The sequence below is a fragment of the Phaethon aethereus genome (genome assembly GCF_964289735.1).
Source record: "Phaethon aethereus genome assembly, chromosome: 3".
Lineage (NCBI taxonomy): Eukaryota > Metazoa > Chordata > Aves > Phaethontiformes > Phaethontidae > Phaethon > Phaethon aethereus.
Genome location: NC_138576.1, coordinates 20,469,291 through 20,483,011, shown reverse-complemented (window position 1 = coordinate 20,483,011; position 13,721 = coordinate 20,469,291). Strand labels below are relative to the sequence as shown.

Genomic DNA, 13,721 nt, shown 5'->3' with positions numbered 1-13,721 from the left:
CCGCCGCCATCCGCGCCCGCACGCCCACCCCGCAGCCCCCCCCCCCACCCCCCGGCCACCACACCCCGCCGCCGCCGCCACAGCAGCGCCGCCGCCGCCGCTCGCCGCCGCGCACGCGCCCCGACCCGCAGTCCCTTCCTGCGCATGCGTGGCGGCCGGCGAGGAAGGGGCGGAGGGGGCGCGCCGAGGGCTTGCCTACGAGCCGCGAGAGAGGCCGAAATTGCTGGGAAAGCCCAGCGTTTGGGGTTTTGTTTTTTCCCCCATAATAACTGCGCTTTAAAAGCTATCTAAATCAGCTTTTGTTTTGGCGGAGGGAGCACGAGATGTATGACACCACTGCAGTTTAGACAAACTCCTCACTCTGAAAGCCTCGGTTACTGAAAGACAAGTGAGATCTCACAGGTGCCCTCGGCTGAAGCTCTCCCCTGCGAGCGCAAATAACGGTCCCGGTCCTGCCCTCAGGCGGCCTCTTGGTCGAGTCATGACAGCGCCTGGAGCACCGCCCAGGAGGGAACGTACCCTACAACCCGCTGTGCGCTCCCCGCCTGCCCTTCTCGGCTTGATGAGCGCCCGGGGAGGGGCCGTCCCTGAAAGATGGCAAAAGCGTCAATGTATTTACTGCATTCAAAAGTCTAGAGCTGAAGAAGTTCTCATTAAACTGGTTCTCATCCTTGTATTTAAATCGTGGGCTCCTGGTAAGCGTGTTCCAGCTGAGCCCTGTACCGTGATGGCCTCTGGAGTAAGGACAGCCACCTTGTCCAAGCAGGTTAAACTTCAAGTTGTTGCCAGCTGCAACCTGCTGTCACATATCCTCGTATCGGGAGAGTCGTGTACTTGGAGACCAAAGCCAGGAAGTCTGGGCATGTGCCGAATTCCATGCCTCAGCTGAGCTTCTGATGAGCAAACAGTACAGAAGATGGGGGCACAGGTATGACTGCCTCCAGGAACAGCCCAACGTAGATACGCTGCTGCATTTTCAGCTGCTGGATTTCCCTTGTAGCTCTAATATGGAGGTATTGCAACAAAGCCAACCTCAAGATGCCAGCGTCGTAGAGCGCTGTAGTCAGATTTACATGGATGGCCTACTAAAATGCCAAGAATGTGAAACACTGATCTTAATTTTGCCTTCCATTGCAAAAGCAGCAAGTGGGTTCAACGTTATGTATGAGATGGATGACACCTCTTTTTCTAAAAAAAAAGCCAAAAACAAACAAAGAGCTTATGCATTTCACAGGCCTTGGTGGAACACAGAAACAATTTGGTGAAAGTTGTATCAGAATATAATTACTGCCTTTTTCTTGCCTCTTGCAACACATTCATGAGACTTCATATTACTCTTTCTTACAAAATCCTTACATCTCATTTTCTCAGATCAAGATTATTTACATTAATTATCTCTGTAAAGGTTTCCACTGAGACTCAGGCATTTCACTACTTCCTGCCTGTGAGATACTTTTATTTTACTGCTCTTGGTTAGCTTTTCTTTTAATTGTGGTTTTCTATACCAGATGGATTTTTTATTCCTTACAGGTTTACACATTTATATTACTCATAGTCTTCTTCGGGCAACACGTACTAAAGAAGCAACAAGCAGTAAGTGATGTGGAAAGAAAAGACATTCTGTTACACTCATTAATTCTGTGGTTGAACAGACAGATTCATACATCCAATTTACATGCAAGGACTGAACAGTAACTCTCCTGCTGTCATGACCAACATGTAGAGCTCAGATTCAAACAAAAAAAAAAAGATTTTTGAAGTCCACTGAGTACCACACACATTACTTACTTTGCTTTTTCTCCCAGTTGGTAAAACTGAGGCTGCAAATGGACAGCCAGCCCTACCTTTACCACTGCACCTCCGTTGCTGAGTTTTCCTTGCTGTTGTGCTGCAGTGGCAGGACAGACGAATCCCTCTCCTCATGTGACAGCTGGCATTTTTACTGCTGTGCCGTTTAGCACAACTAGACTAAGCGATACCTGTGCCTCCTTCATGGTACTTGTCCACTGGTTGCTGTAGCACTAGTGGATTTGTGAGGTTTTTCAGTCACCGTGGGGCAGAGAGGATGTTTCAGGCTCTGTAAGTTTTGTAAGCCCACAGTTTTGTGAAGTGAGTGTGAAGACTCTCCAAGAAGTGAACCATTCAGTCCCCACCTGCAAAGCTGAAGAGTCCAGTCACAAAAGCTCTCCTCATCTGAATACAGAATAATGTAAATGTATACATGGATAGGACTTTAAGTGGGCTTCATTAATGATTTATCACTTGTAATCAATGCCACAGTTACACATGGTAACCCTGTAGAACAAGCTGATCAGATATACAAATCTAGCTATTTTTTTCCAAATCGAGGTTTGCACGAGCACTTGTACTCCCACAGCTGAGGTATTGGGAATGAGTGGCTAAGGGAAAAAAGGAGACAGCCAGTCCCCCTGTTTTGGTGGAAACATGGTGGCAACATGTTCAATGAGAGTGGTCACTAAGCCGTGGCCTGATAGTGACTGTACCTCTCAACACATTGCACTATAAATTCAGCCGTGCTTTACTGCTTTCCTAATTCAGTTTATAAGGGGTCCTGTGTTCCCACACACACACTAGAACCAAAACTTGTTTATTATTTTATTAACATATTTTCTGGGCAGCCATTTCGGTATTTATAACTGACTGCAGAAAAAAATAGGACTTAATATTTGTATACAAAAAATACACTCAGCACTTAAGTAAAGGCATGTGTCTTAGGACATTTTTACTTAAATTCACTGTAAATGTTAGCTGATTACTTTGTCCCACATCAATGCATGTAATGTACACATTAGCAAAGCATTTTAATCTTCTTTGATAAATATTTTAGCTTGAAATATGTTTAAACTAAAATATGGTTCCCCACATAAGCTTTTAAAGCAAAATTTTATGTGAGCTGAATGAAGCATTTCCTATTTTAAATTCAGCTTTTAGGTAGCTAGTTCAGTAGATAGTCACTTTATTTGGCATAACCTGCAAATATATTGCCGTCTCATTACCTTGATTAAAAACATAAAGAGAGAAAAAGGCAGTGTTTTATCTTCCTTCTTCTCAGAACTGATATTTTGCAGCACAAAAAACTTGCCAGTACTTCAGTGTAAAACTATGCGTCGGTGAAGCTGCAAAGCAGCAGTCCCCTACCATCATCACAAGCTTCAGCTGACCCTTAGAGAAACAGCCTACCCCTGAGCTTTGAAACTTTGATGTGGTTGTACAAGCGTCTTTCAGAGAAGTGAACTAGTAATAGACTCAGTTTTGCTTCCGATCCTAGCGTTAGTTATGATCCTGACAAGTCTTGCCTTCTGTCTCTGTTTCTTCCACTTACTGTATTAAATCATGTTATTCATAGCATCATGAGACCTTGTCCTATTACTGTTGGGATACTTTTGTAACACACCTGACTAACTTATTCTTTCCACTGCCCATTCTGAGTCGTGGCATAAGGACCTCATTAATTACATTACTTTGTAATGACATAACTTCTTTTAAAGATCACATTTCCACAATAATTCTTGAACACCTGACAGCTGCTTTGGATACCAGGCATTATTGACTGGGTAGAGCCCACAGATCTCAACACTCTGCATCCTTCCCTGAATCATAGAATAGTTTGGGTTGGAAGGGACCTTTGAAGGTCATCTAGTCACCCCACATCACCCCGCACAGCCCCCCAGTGAGCAGAGGCATCTTCAGCTGGATCAGGTTGCTCAGAGCCCTGTCCAACCTGACCTGGAATGTTTCCAGGGATGTGGCAAATGCACAGTCAGTGTCAGAAAGGAAACCTCTCTCTACACCTTCTTCTCTCATTGTTCTTGTGTAGCATCCTGGTCTATCCAGTAGCACTAGTAGCATGGAGATGGGAAGCTGTAGATAGTCACATTGCATCTTCATTTCTTAATTAGTGCTCTGAACAGTCCCATTTTGATCCATCTGCACACCACCTGTTCTTTCTCCCTCTCGTAAAGGACTTCACAATCTAAACTGAATGTGGGCTACAGGACTAATGAGATGGTTACTTGTTTTCTTTCTTTTTTTTTACTCTTCATCAGATCCTCATCACTGTTGTTTAGGTAATTTCAAATCTCTATAAACACTAATCCTGGCCATCAGGATGAGCTGGACAGTTTTTCTCATTCTTTGAATTCACACAAGGAAAGAAGAGTGACTTGGTAGAAAAATGGAAACTGAACAATCTGCTTTTCTGGCTATCAAAAATTTAGTAAAAAGCCCACAGATGTTTGTTAGAAAACATGACGGGCTGCTTTCTGCAGAAGTTTTATAGGTTGGGGATGGTGGTGTCCCTGTCAGTTTTTTGTTTACAACACGAGCTTATTACTCCACTATTGGATTTTTTTTAAGTAACAGACTTAACACACACTATTACATAGTAATAAGTGAATGTGGTATTACAAGCTAAAGTTGGCTGCTCTTAGGGTTATTCAGGCAATCTGAGCGTAGAACCAGTGCTTTGAACTACATGTCTGTGTCTAACCTCTCTGGACAGTGTGTGCCAAGAGCTGCACATTTGTCTCAGAGTAGGACTTTCCCTTGAGCAGGGCACCTCTCTAAACTAGCCAACAGGGAAATGTCAAGGTGTGGATTTTTTGTCAAGGCAAGGTTTTAGCTCCATTTTAGATGCACGGCCAGGCACTTTCACCTGAACCAACATGCGAGTCACTTCTTTCAAAACTAGAGTACAGCTTGTTCTTTATATCAGCATGCAACTGAAGTGTTAATCATGCCTTCTTTGTTGTATAATAACGCAATATATAATAAAAAGTGCTTCCAGTGATGAGAGAATACATGAAGCCCAGGACTTGTATTTTGAGTTAGTACCTGAACACAGCTGAAGACTTGTGCATTATTTCTAGTCTAATGACAATTTAGTAACTGATCTCTGTGACATTGTCTCAGCAGAAGCAACCAAGAGGTCATGTTTACAGTTACAGAAAACAAAGTCCAGGCAGGGATCTGAGTTGGCACATCACTGCCCATCCTCTGTGGTTGTGAGCACACTCCCTGGTGTGGTTTTGGCTGCGTCTCTCCAGCACAACGCTTTGCCAGCAGGTCAGGAGCGACTGCGTGCTGGAGACTGCTCCAGTGGATCTCTTCTACCTTGAAAAGTCTGAACATCACAGGTCAACTCTCGGCCCACGACATTAATGCAGAGAGATCAGAGACGAGCGACAAAAGACCATCCGCTGCCCTACTCAGCCTTTAAAGCTGGTGGCTGCTGCTGTTCTGCACAGCAGCTAGCATGGGTGAGGGAGCTCCCCAAGCACGGCAGACACACGCTTCATCTACGGGCCCTGCCAGTGCTGGAGCAAGCTGACCCACACCGCGCTGCCAAGGCCGAGATCCTGGTGACTATTTACAGAAGGATTTCGACACCGGAGGTGGAGAACGTCAGCTTGTGAGGGGGAGTGTCCAGGTCCTGCCTCACGCCGGCCGGGCCCAGGGAGAAGCAAGTGGCGGCGAAGGCTTGGCATACCAGCGAGGGACAGGGCAGAGCGGGCTTCTGTTCCTCCCGCCGCCAGCGCCTTGAAACTCGTTCTCCCCCGCCCCGCTGCCCCCGGCACTGCGCATGTGCTGCGCCGCGCCTTCTGCCCCCTCTCCGCGGCGCCCAGCTGCTGCTGCCGTCATCCGCAGGCGCCGCGCCAGCACTCTGAGCGTCTGCTCGGGCTTCGCTCTGGCGGAAGCCGCCGTTGGCTCGCGGCGCACACGGGTATCCGTTCTGCCCTTCTTCCTGGTCTGGCTTCACCCCTGCGTGGGCGGGGCGAGCGCCTTCCCGGGCCGCGATCTGAGCGGCGCTCGCGAGAGCTCTCCCTTTTCCTAGGCCGGCGCTGAGAGAGGTGGGTGCCCTGGTCCTGCGCGGGCCTCGATGGCGGCGCAGCGTTTTCCCCCGCCGCCGCCGCAATACGCAGCCGGGCGCCGAGCGGCGCTCTCCGCCGCAGCCGCGGGGTGCGGATGCCCCCGATTACCGCCTGCCTGAGGCCCGATGGTCGCCGGGGCGCCCGGTGCTGGGGGAGGGGAGCCGGCGGGGTTTTCCTCCGCCTTCCCCCGAGGGAGGCTGCTGCGGCGGGGCAGCAGGCCACCGGGCGGGTGGAGGGAGCCGGAGCCGGGCGCGGAGCGCCGCGAGCCGGGAGGGACTGCCCGCTCGCCCGCCCGGCGGCACGTGTGGCTCCGTGAGCGGCCGGGCAGCTTCCTCGGGGCTCCTGGGGCCTCGGCGCGCAGGCGGGGCGCCGAGGTGGGCAGGCTCCTCGTTCCCCGGGACGGTTTTCCCTTGTTGTGATCGGCATCCCCTGGAGCGACGTCCTGGGCCTTGCGTGGCCCGTGGGGCTCTCTCTGGCTCGGCTTTGAAGCGTGTGGCTGAGTAGCCGGACGGCGGAGTCTTGCTGTGTTTGTAGCAGAAGACGTGTTCCTGGTGACAACGAGATGTTCTTTTGCGTTGCAGAAAGGCCATGTTCAGCTCTAGCGCAAAGATTGTGAAGCCTAATGGCGAGAAGCCAGATGAGTTCGAGTCTGGTATATCCCAGGTGCGTGTCTTTTTCTGCTGTTCAGTGACCAACTGCAAGTTATGGAGACAGTGTTGTGACGGTTGTCTAGAGCATAAACTTTGAGAATGATGCTGTCTGAACGTGTACTCATTCCTAGTCTTATGTAGGGCAGTCAGCCTGTGTTCCCACCAGTTGCAGTTGTTGCATCTGCAAGTGTGACATATGAAATGAAATCTTTGACCATGGTAAAAAGTATATAGCTGCTCTCTGGCACCATGGACAGGCTTTAGTCTCGAGGGTTCTTATGAATTGAACTGTATGTAATGGTTTATTCTGCATCTTCGCTTTCCTAGGCTCTGCTGGAGTTGGAAATGAACTCTGACTTAAAGGCTCAGCTGCGGGAGTTGAACATCACAGCAGCTAAGGTAGGCTAGGCCTTCCCCACAAAGAATTGCTTGGTGACTTGCTCTGTGTGTGTTTAATTTTTGCAAATGTTAACAAACTAGTTGAATGGTGTTTTTAACTGTTTCTTACGGCCTGTGATTGTTTTACTATATGCTGTTGTTGTTTATCTTGTGATATCAGCTGTTAACATGTAGGATTTTGCAATAGTTTTGTTTTGTTTTAGGAACTGGCCTGAGAAATTGTAAAAACTCAAATGGCAGTTTAGTGTTTCAAATAAACGTGTTTAAAACTGGTAGTTCTACTTTCTGCCTCTTCAAACTGGGCTTGAGATCTGAAGCTGACTTTTTTGTGTGTGGATATTGACTGGCAATGTAGGCATTGCAGAGTCTTTGTCGGGAACATAAACTGTGATACTCTTCATAAAATCAGTTTGTTGTAAATCCTCTTTTATGTACCAAGTAATAGATAGGATGCAGATTGATGTAATAGACTGACTTGATCACATAGGTTAGCCTGTTCGTAAATTTTACTTTATAAAGGCAACTGAAACCTTAAAGAAGAAAAGGAGGAAGAAAATTAGTGTTAGAATTTGTCAGCTTTGGAGACTGGATGGAACTTCAGTAGGTTGCTTTTTGGTTCTTGCCTAGGCCCACCAATGTGCACACAGACACAGATGCATGACTGCTAAGAGTTCAGTTAAAGAATCTGGGAATGCAGAAATCAGCTCAATATATGAGTTCAGGGGCCTTCAGAGGAACTGATTTGCTGCTGAAGTACAGCAACGTGTACTGTCGTCCATGAGGAGTTTTTAAAAATGTCTTTGTTGTTTACTGAGCTGCTTAGTTTTATTTGTAAGAAATCTCCTGTGAGCATCTGAGTTCACTCATGTGGAAATGTAGCTGGTGAAAAACACCAGCTCTGCTTATTGTTGGAGAATGAGGATGTTTCTGCAGTTAGGTTCATGTGAGAAGCGCCTTGCAAACTTATACAAACTTCTTTGATTTTGATGAACTATTGGAGAAACAAACCAAGGGAAAGATAATCCATGTTGATGTGATGTAAACGTGCTGGTATTTGGAGGGGAAGGAAGTGTTTGAGTAGCAGTGCAGGCCTTGGCAAGTGGTGAACAGAAGATGATTTCCACAAAGTAGTAGCTCAAAAATAAGAGACTAAAACTAAACTGCTAAACTTTGTTTAAAGTCTGAATTTTTGAAACTTTGTATCAGCATGTTAAGTACCACTGCAGGTGTGATGATAAGCATTCAGTATAGTTAGAGTTCTACCATCTGAGTCCCATCCTGCAGAAAGAATGAGCTTTGCTATTCAGAGGATGTGGCTCTCAAAGGAGTGGTGGGATTGATTGCCCAAAACCAAGTGTTTTCACAGAGGTTTTTCTCTTTAATGCTTGCTCTTAAATGCATTAAGGTACTGCTCTCTGATGCTTTCTCCCCCTCTCCCCCAAGTTGTAAGCAAGACTAACAAATATCTGTGTTCATAGGATTCACGATCAAACCAAACATTGCTTCTCGACCCCTAGATAATGTTTACTTTCTACTTCTGTTTCAGGAAATTGAAGTGGGTGGTGGCAGAAAAGCCATCATTATCTTCGTACCAGTTCCTCAGCTGAAATCTTTCCAGAAAATTCAGGTGCGGCTAGTTCGTGAGCTGGAGAAGAAATTCAGTGGAAAGCATGTGGTGTTCATTGCTCAGGTAAAAAACACTTAGAATCATAAAAATATTGATTTGAAGGGGTCCATGGAGGTCATCTAGTCCAGCCTTGTGCATGAAGTGGGACTGTTGCCAACATTAGATCAGGTCAGCCATAGTTTTGTCTAGCTGAGTCTTGAAAACATCCAAGGATGGAGATTCCATAGCCTCTCTGGATAACCTGTTCCACTGTGCACTGCCCTTCTTGTCTTGTCCATTCAAGGTAACAATGATATAATGCATATTTTTGTACCAGCAGGAGGTGTAATGAATGTCCTTCTGTGGATGCAAGCTAAAATGATTTCAGATAGCAGCCAAGGCTATGTAAACTTGGTGAGATGAGAAGCTTTTTGGAAGAGGATATAACTTTCTTGTTCTGGCCTGTCTTACTCCTTCAGAAGTTTGAGAAGCAAAGCTTGAAAGTAAAAGGGAGCAAATATTAATAGGAGCTTTACTACCCTTACATAACCTAAACACTTAAAATTCAAGTTAATAGGAGAGGAAGAAAAAACCTGGCTCAAGTTCTGAATTTATGGAAGGAGCTAAGCCATGAAAAGGTGGTAAGAGGGTGCTCTGTGCAGTACTGAGTGGACATGCTCTGGAGATCTGTCTGCTGAGTGGACAGTTAGTTGTTAGACTGAAGCTCTGTTTAGGAAAAATTCTTTGTATCATAAGGTGCCAGAGCACCTTTATGTGGCCAAGAAGACTTCTTTTAATGAGGTGCCCCTGGCTCAGTTATGCTTGAGAATTCTTACTGTGCTTGAGAATTCCCTGTCAGTTTAGTAATTGATATGTTAGAAGGGAATGCGTGCAGTTCTTCTGCTGTAGGTGAAATGTTGTTCCTCTTGAATATGACATGACCCAGTTTGGATTACAGTACCCCATCAAGTTTTACTGATCCAAGCTTGTATAAATACCTGTAGATGCTGCTTTTGGAACAGATTGCATTTAATCCAGCGTTTGATCTGGATTGTGTAATACATCTCATTTTTCAAACTAGTGTTTCGATCTCAGATGTCACCTAGCTGTCTGTGGGACTGAGCCTCTGATGCGAAGCAGAGTAGTAAGTTCAGTCTAACAGAAACTGTAAAATTCTCTGAGATTCTGTTCCCAAAGAAATGTGTTCAGATTCTGAATACGACATAGTAACCTACCCTGGTTGAATTCGTGGGGGAGGGGGGAATGAAATATAAATCTTTTGTATCAGTGCACTGAACACAGGATCAGTAGATGAGAACTAAAGCAATACCAGTACTTAAGCTTCTGCATACTTAAGTCTCTGTCTTTGGTGTCTGTTTCTACTTAAAAAAAAATAAAGGTGCATGTGGGTTTGTTTTTTTTCTTAACAGAGAAGGATTCTGCCCAAGCCAACAAGAAAAAGCCGCACAAAAAACAAGCAAAAGCGTCCCAGGAGGTAAGTAAACAATATTGTTTCAGTATCACAGCCTTCTTCTGTAACTTTGTAGTTTAGTCAAGTAAAGTTTAGTTGGAATCTTTCAGAAGCCAAGTGAACGGGTGTTCTTGTGCTTTCTCTTACTGCTTGAAATGGTGTCTGCCATTTGACTGCTAAAGGGTGGGGTAAAAACCTTGTCTTTGGACACTGTGTTGCGTTTCTTAGAACTCCATCTGTATTTCCAGCTACAGCTGTAGCCAATTTTTAGCCAGCAATAACTAGTTTAAGAAACCCCAACTTGCTGTCTCTGTCACTACAGTGTGGTGGGGTTTTTTTAAGCTATAGGAAGAGCCCCATCCACATCACATGTTAGACTGTACAGAAGGTAGGACTGGCACACTGAAGGAATGCAATGAGAGGGAGAGTGGCTGAGGAGGGGTGTAGGTATGAGTAGTCCTGCTGGTATGAAATTAATAGCAGTGGTGTAGTCATTTGTGTTTAATAGCCTCCTTGCTGTCATCTAGTCTCTTGCCGTTGTAAGACATGCAACTCTGCTATGTCTGTGTGGATGTCGGTGCCTCTTCTATACTGTTCTTTATCTTACTATATCATTATGTAGTCCATGTCTTAAGTTTGTCCTTTTTATGACGTGGCATGTTCCTGTAACTTCTCCCAGCCCCAGTATTATACCCGTGTCATACCTATTACTGTATTTTGAAATCTTCAGCCGTGGAATTTAAAACTGCAGTTTCGTAGTACTCCTTGAGCTGCAGTCCTGCCTGTGGAGGACTCTGTGTTATATTAGAACTAGTACTGCACAGTGGCTGGAGAAGTTGGTGTCTGTGTATGTGACTAGCATGCTGCCACTTTCAGCAGGAGAGGAGGAGAGTGTGCAGGACTGTCCCTTTCTCAGCCTGAGACTAGATCAGACTAGTAGTGCTGTAAAACTGTGATAGATAGATAGCCAAGCATAGAAATGTTCTTGATGTTTGTCTCCCTTAGCTATCCCAATCTTTGGAAGTTTGAAATGCTGCTGTAGACACAGGTCTTAGTTACTAGTCTTAGATGCTGCCTTGAAACTGCAGATAGGCAAGCTGGAAGTCTTACCAGTCATCTAGATTCATACAGAAAATAACCTGCATTGATTTTTCTAATTTTTGGCTCACTTTTCGATAGTTCAAGAACACAAACACAGACATTAAACAGTTTTCTAAGCATGGACTAAACTTACCAGCTAGCCTTTTCCTGTAATGCACTGGTGTATTAAGCTGCTTGCGTTTAGGCAGATGAAGAAAGTGTTTTCAAAACTGGGTGTCTAATGAACATACTCTGTATAGTTGAAGATACTTGTACACTTACATTCTTCCAGTGAGTGTCTCTGGCAAAACTGCAGATGGGACAACTTGGTTCTCATTTAAATAAAGTCCTCTTTAGATGTGTAGAAATAAAGGAACGTTTCAGGGCCATTGCTGCAAAGCAACATGTGATCTAAAAGCTCAGAAACCTGGCTACTGACTTTTTTTTTCCCCTCATGCAGTCACTAAGTTTCTGCACTCAGTGTAGAATTTAGCTTTTATTTTTGCATGACCTGTGAAAAGGTGAGGTATTGTTACACTGCAGCATTAAAAAAAACAAACCCAAAAAAACCCAACACACCACTGAATTTTCAGCTAAAGCATGCTGTGGAGGGTTTAAGCCTTGGCAAACTGGAAAATTTGGCAAGAGGACATGTTTTAATGATACAAATGTGGCATTTCAGCCGTACGCTTACTGCAGTGCATGATGCCATTCTTGAAGACCTGGTCTTCCCAAGTGAAATTGTGGGCAAGAGAATCCGCGTAAAACTGGACGGCAGCAGGCTCATAAAAGTCCATTTGGACAAAGCACAACAGAACAATGTTGAACACAAGGTAAACAACAAAACTTTACTTTCTTGTGCAGGACAGGGTGGCATTCTGACATAGCTGAGAAGCTACTTATGTGATACAGCGAAAGAGTGCCTTTTGGCTCGTGGCAGTGGAGATGCTTCTGCTTGTATTTGGAGTAAGATGCTGAAGATGAGACAAGACATTTTTCAACTAAAGCTCTAGTTCAACTTGCCGAAACCCCTGGATTGTAAAGTGGCTGTATTGGTTACCTGTATTGGGAACAGGCAGTGTTTTGTTGCGGTTTTTTTGTTTGTTTGGGGTTGGTTGTTTGTTTGAAGTGAAGCACTTAGTTTTGACCTTAAACAGATGTGCTTGGTACTGCCTGAAGTCCCCCATAGCTTTGCTTAGGTTTTTTTTTTTTTTTTTCTGTGGGGACATCTTTAGGACAGCTCAGCACTCTATGGTCTCCTATGGTTGCAAATGAAAGGGGTTCCAAATATTCTCCAGCAAACGTGTCTTCTGTGTAAATGCTCAGCTACCTTAATCTAGAAGAAAATAATCAGCCTGAGAGTTCACTTCAGAGTGAAGCTTCAGTGGGAACTAATGTAGTACCTAAAGTATGTTAACATAGATTTTTACTTCCTTATACAGTATGTGTAAACAAGACTGTTTGTCTTCACAGGTGGAAACATTTTCTGGTGTCTACAAGAAGCTCACAGGCAAAGATGTGGTGTTTGAATTTCCAGAATTCCAGCTGTAAAGTGCAAAAAATGGCTGAATAAACAACTGTTCATATAACAGAGTAATTTCATTTAAATTTTGAATTCCATAAACATAGGTGGGCATTAACTGGCTCATGGGACTTCTCTACTGTCTGGACGAGTGACGTTTGTGTATCAATGTATTATTAAGTCACCAGCATTTTAATGGTAGCCCTCATAGGTTGTTCTTGGCACTGTTGCAACACAACTCTGGACAAAAAAGTCAGAGTCTGCAAAAACACTTGGCATTGGAAAACAAACTGAAATATGTTGAGGCTCACCTTTTGGGGAGAATGTGGAGAATTACTGTAGGGCAGTGGAACTCCTGAGTTTTGCACACAAGAGTACCAGATGGAGACCTACATCTTCCTGACACTGGAATAAGGCTACATAGCAGGTGGTGTGACCTCTGAAACATGGAGTAATGACATCTGAAAAAGGGGTTTGAATTTTTGGAAAGCGTTGGGGGAGGTATAGTTTGAATCTGAGGTAACTTTCTTGCCCTTTAAGTGGCAAAATTACACACCAATTCTTACCTAAAAGCAGGTCCTGCAGCTTCTCACCTTAATCAGCATGAAATGGGAGACTTTCATGCCTGAGTGCTTGATTACCTTGCTGGACACAAACTACAGATTTTTAGGCATTGATCTTGTTTTCAGAAATAATGGATTTTTCTATGTCCATATATTAGTAGTATGTATGACTATATATCACTCTTGGGGTAACCTTCCTTATGGCTAGTAACTGAAGGCAGGGATAAATATGCCAGGATGAAGCAATGACTGCTGGTATATTTGGAGGTTTTTTAGGTGGTTTAACACAGTTTGGTACATGCTTAGTGAAATGCGGAGACGTGGGGAAGGACTAGCTATATCACAGCAGTGGAAGGCTGCATGATAGTGTCCTGAAAACACTACATTATTGACTTAGGTATCTATGTTTAGAAACACTTTCAGCAAATAACTTTTTTTTCCAGCTCAGGGGGAAGTACAGAGTTGGGCATGTAAATGTTCTGAGCAATTTATATGAATTTCACTGTACTGAACAGGCTATTGTGTTACTTAGGAGTAAG

At 44.7% G+C, this 13,721-nt stretch overlaps 1 protein-coding gene across 1 annotated transcript; it reads left to right on the top strand.

Annotated features, from left to right (window-relative positions):
• The first annotated feature begins 5,865 nt into the window (after positions 1-5,865).
• On the top strand, positions 5,866-12,686 carry RPS7 (ribosomal protein S7). Its single transcript, XM_081997338.1, has 7 exons — positions 5,866-5,870; positions 6,473-6,554; positions 6,869-6,940; positions 8,487-8,630; positions 9,977-10,041; positions 11,780-11,930; positions 12,571-12,686. The coding sequence occupies exons 2-7, from the start codon at positions 6,480-6,482 to the stop codon at positions 12,646-12,648; spliced, it is 585 nt and encodes a 194-aa protein (XP_081853464.1). The 5' UTR covers positions 5,866-5,870; positions 6,473-6,479; the 3' UTR covers positions 12,649-12,686.
• Positions 12,687-13,721: the final 1,035 nt, after the last annotated feature.

What these genes read in the sequence shown, in the direction of transcription:
- RPS7 (XM_081997338.1), top strand. Translation starts at nt 6,480, where the DNA reads ATGTTCAGCTCTAGCGCAAAGATTGTGAAGCCTAATGGCGAGAAGCCA. An exon ending in TCGAGTCTGGTATATCCCAG is followed by an intron (nt 6,555 to 6,868) that starts GTGCGTGTCTTT and finishes TCGCTTTCCTAG; the next exon opens with GCTCTGCTGGAGTTGGAAAT. An exon ending in AGAACAATGTTGAACACAAG is followed by an intron (nt 11,931 to 12,570) that starts GTAAACAACAAA and finishes TTGTCTTCACAG; the next exon opens with GTGGAAACATTTTCTGGTGT.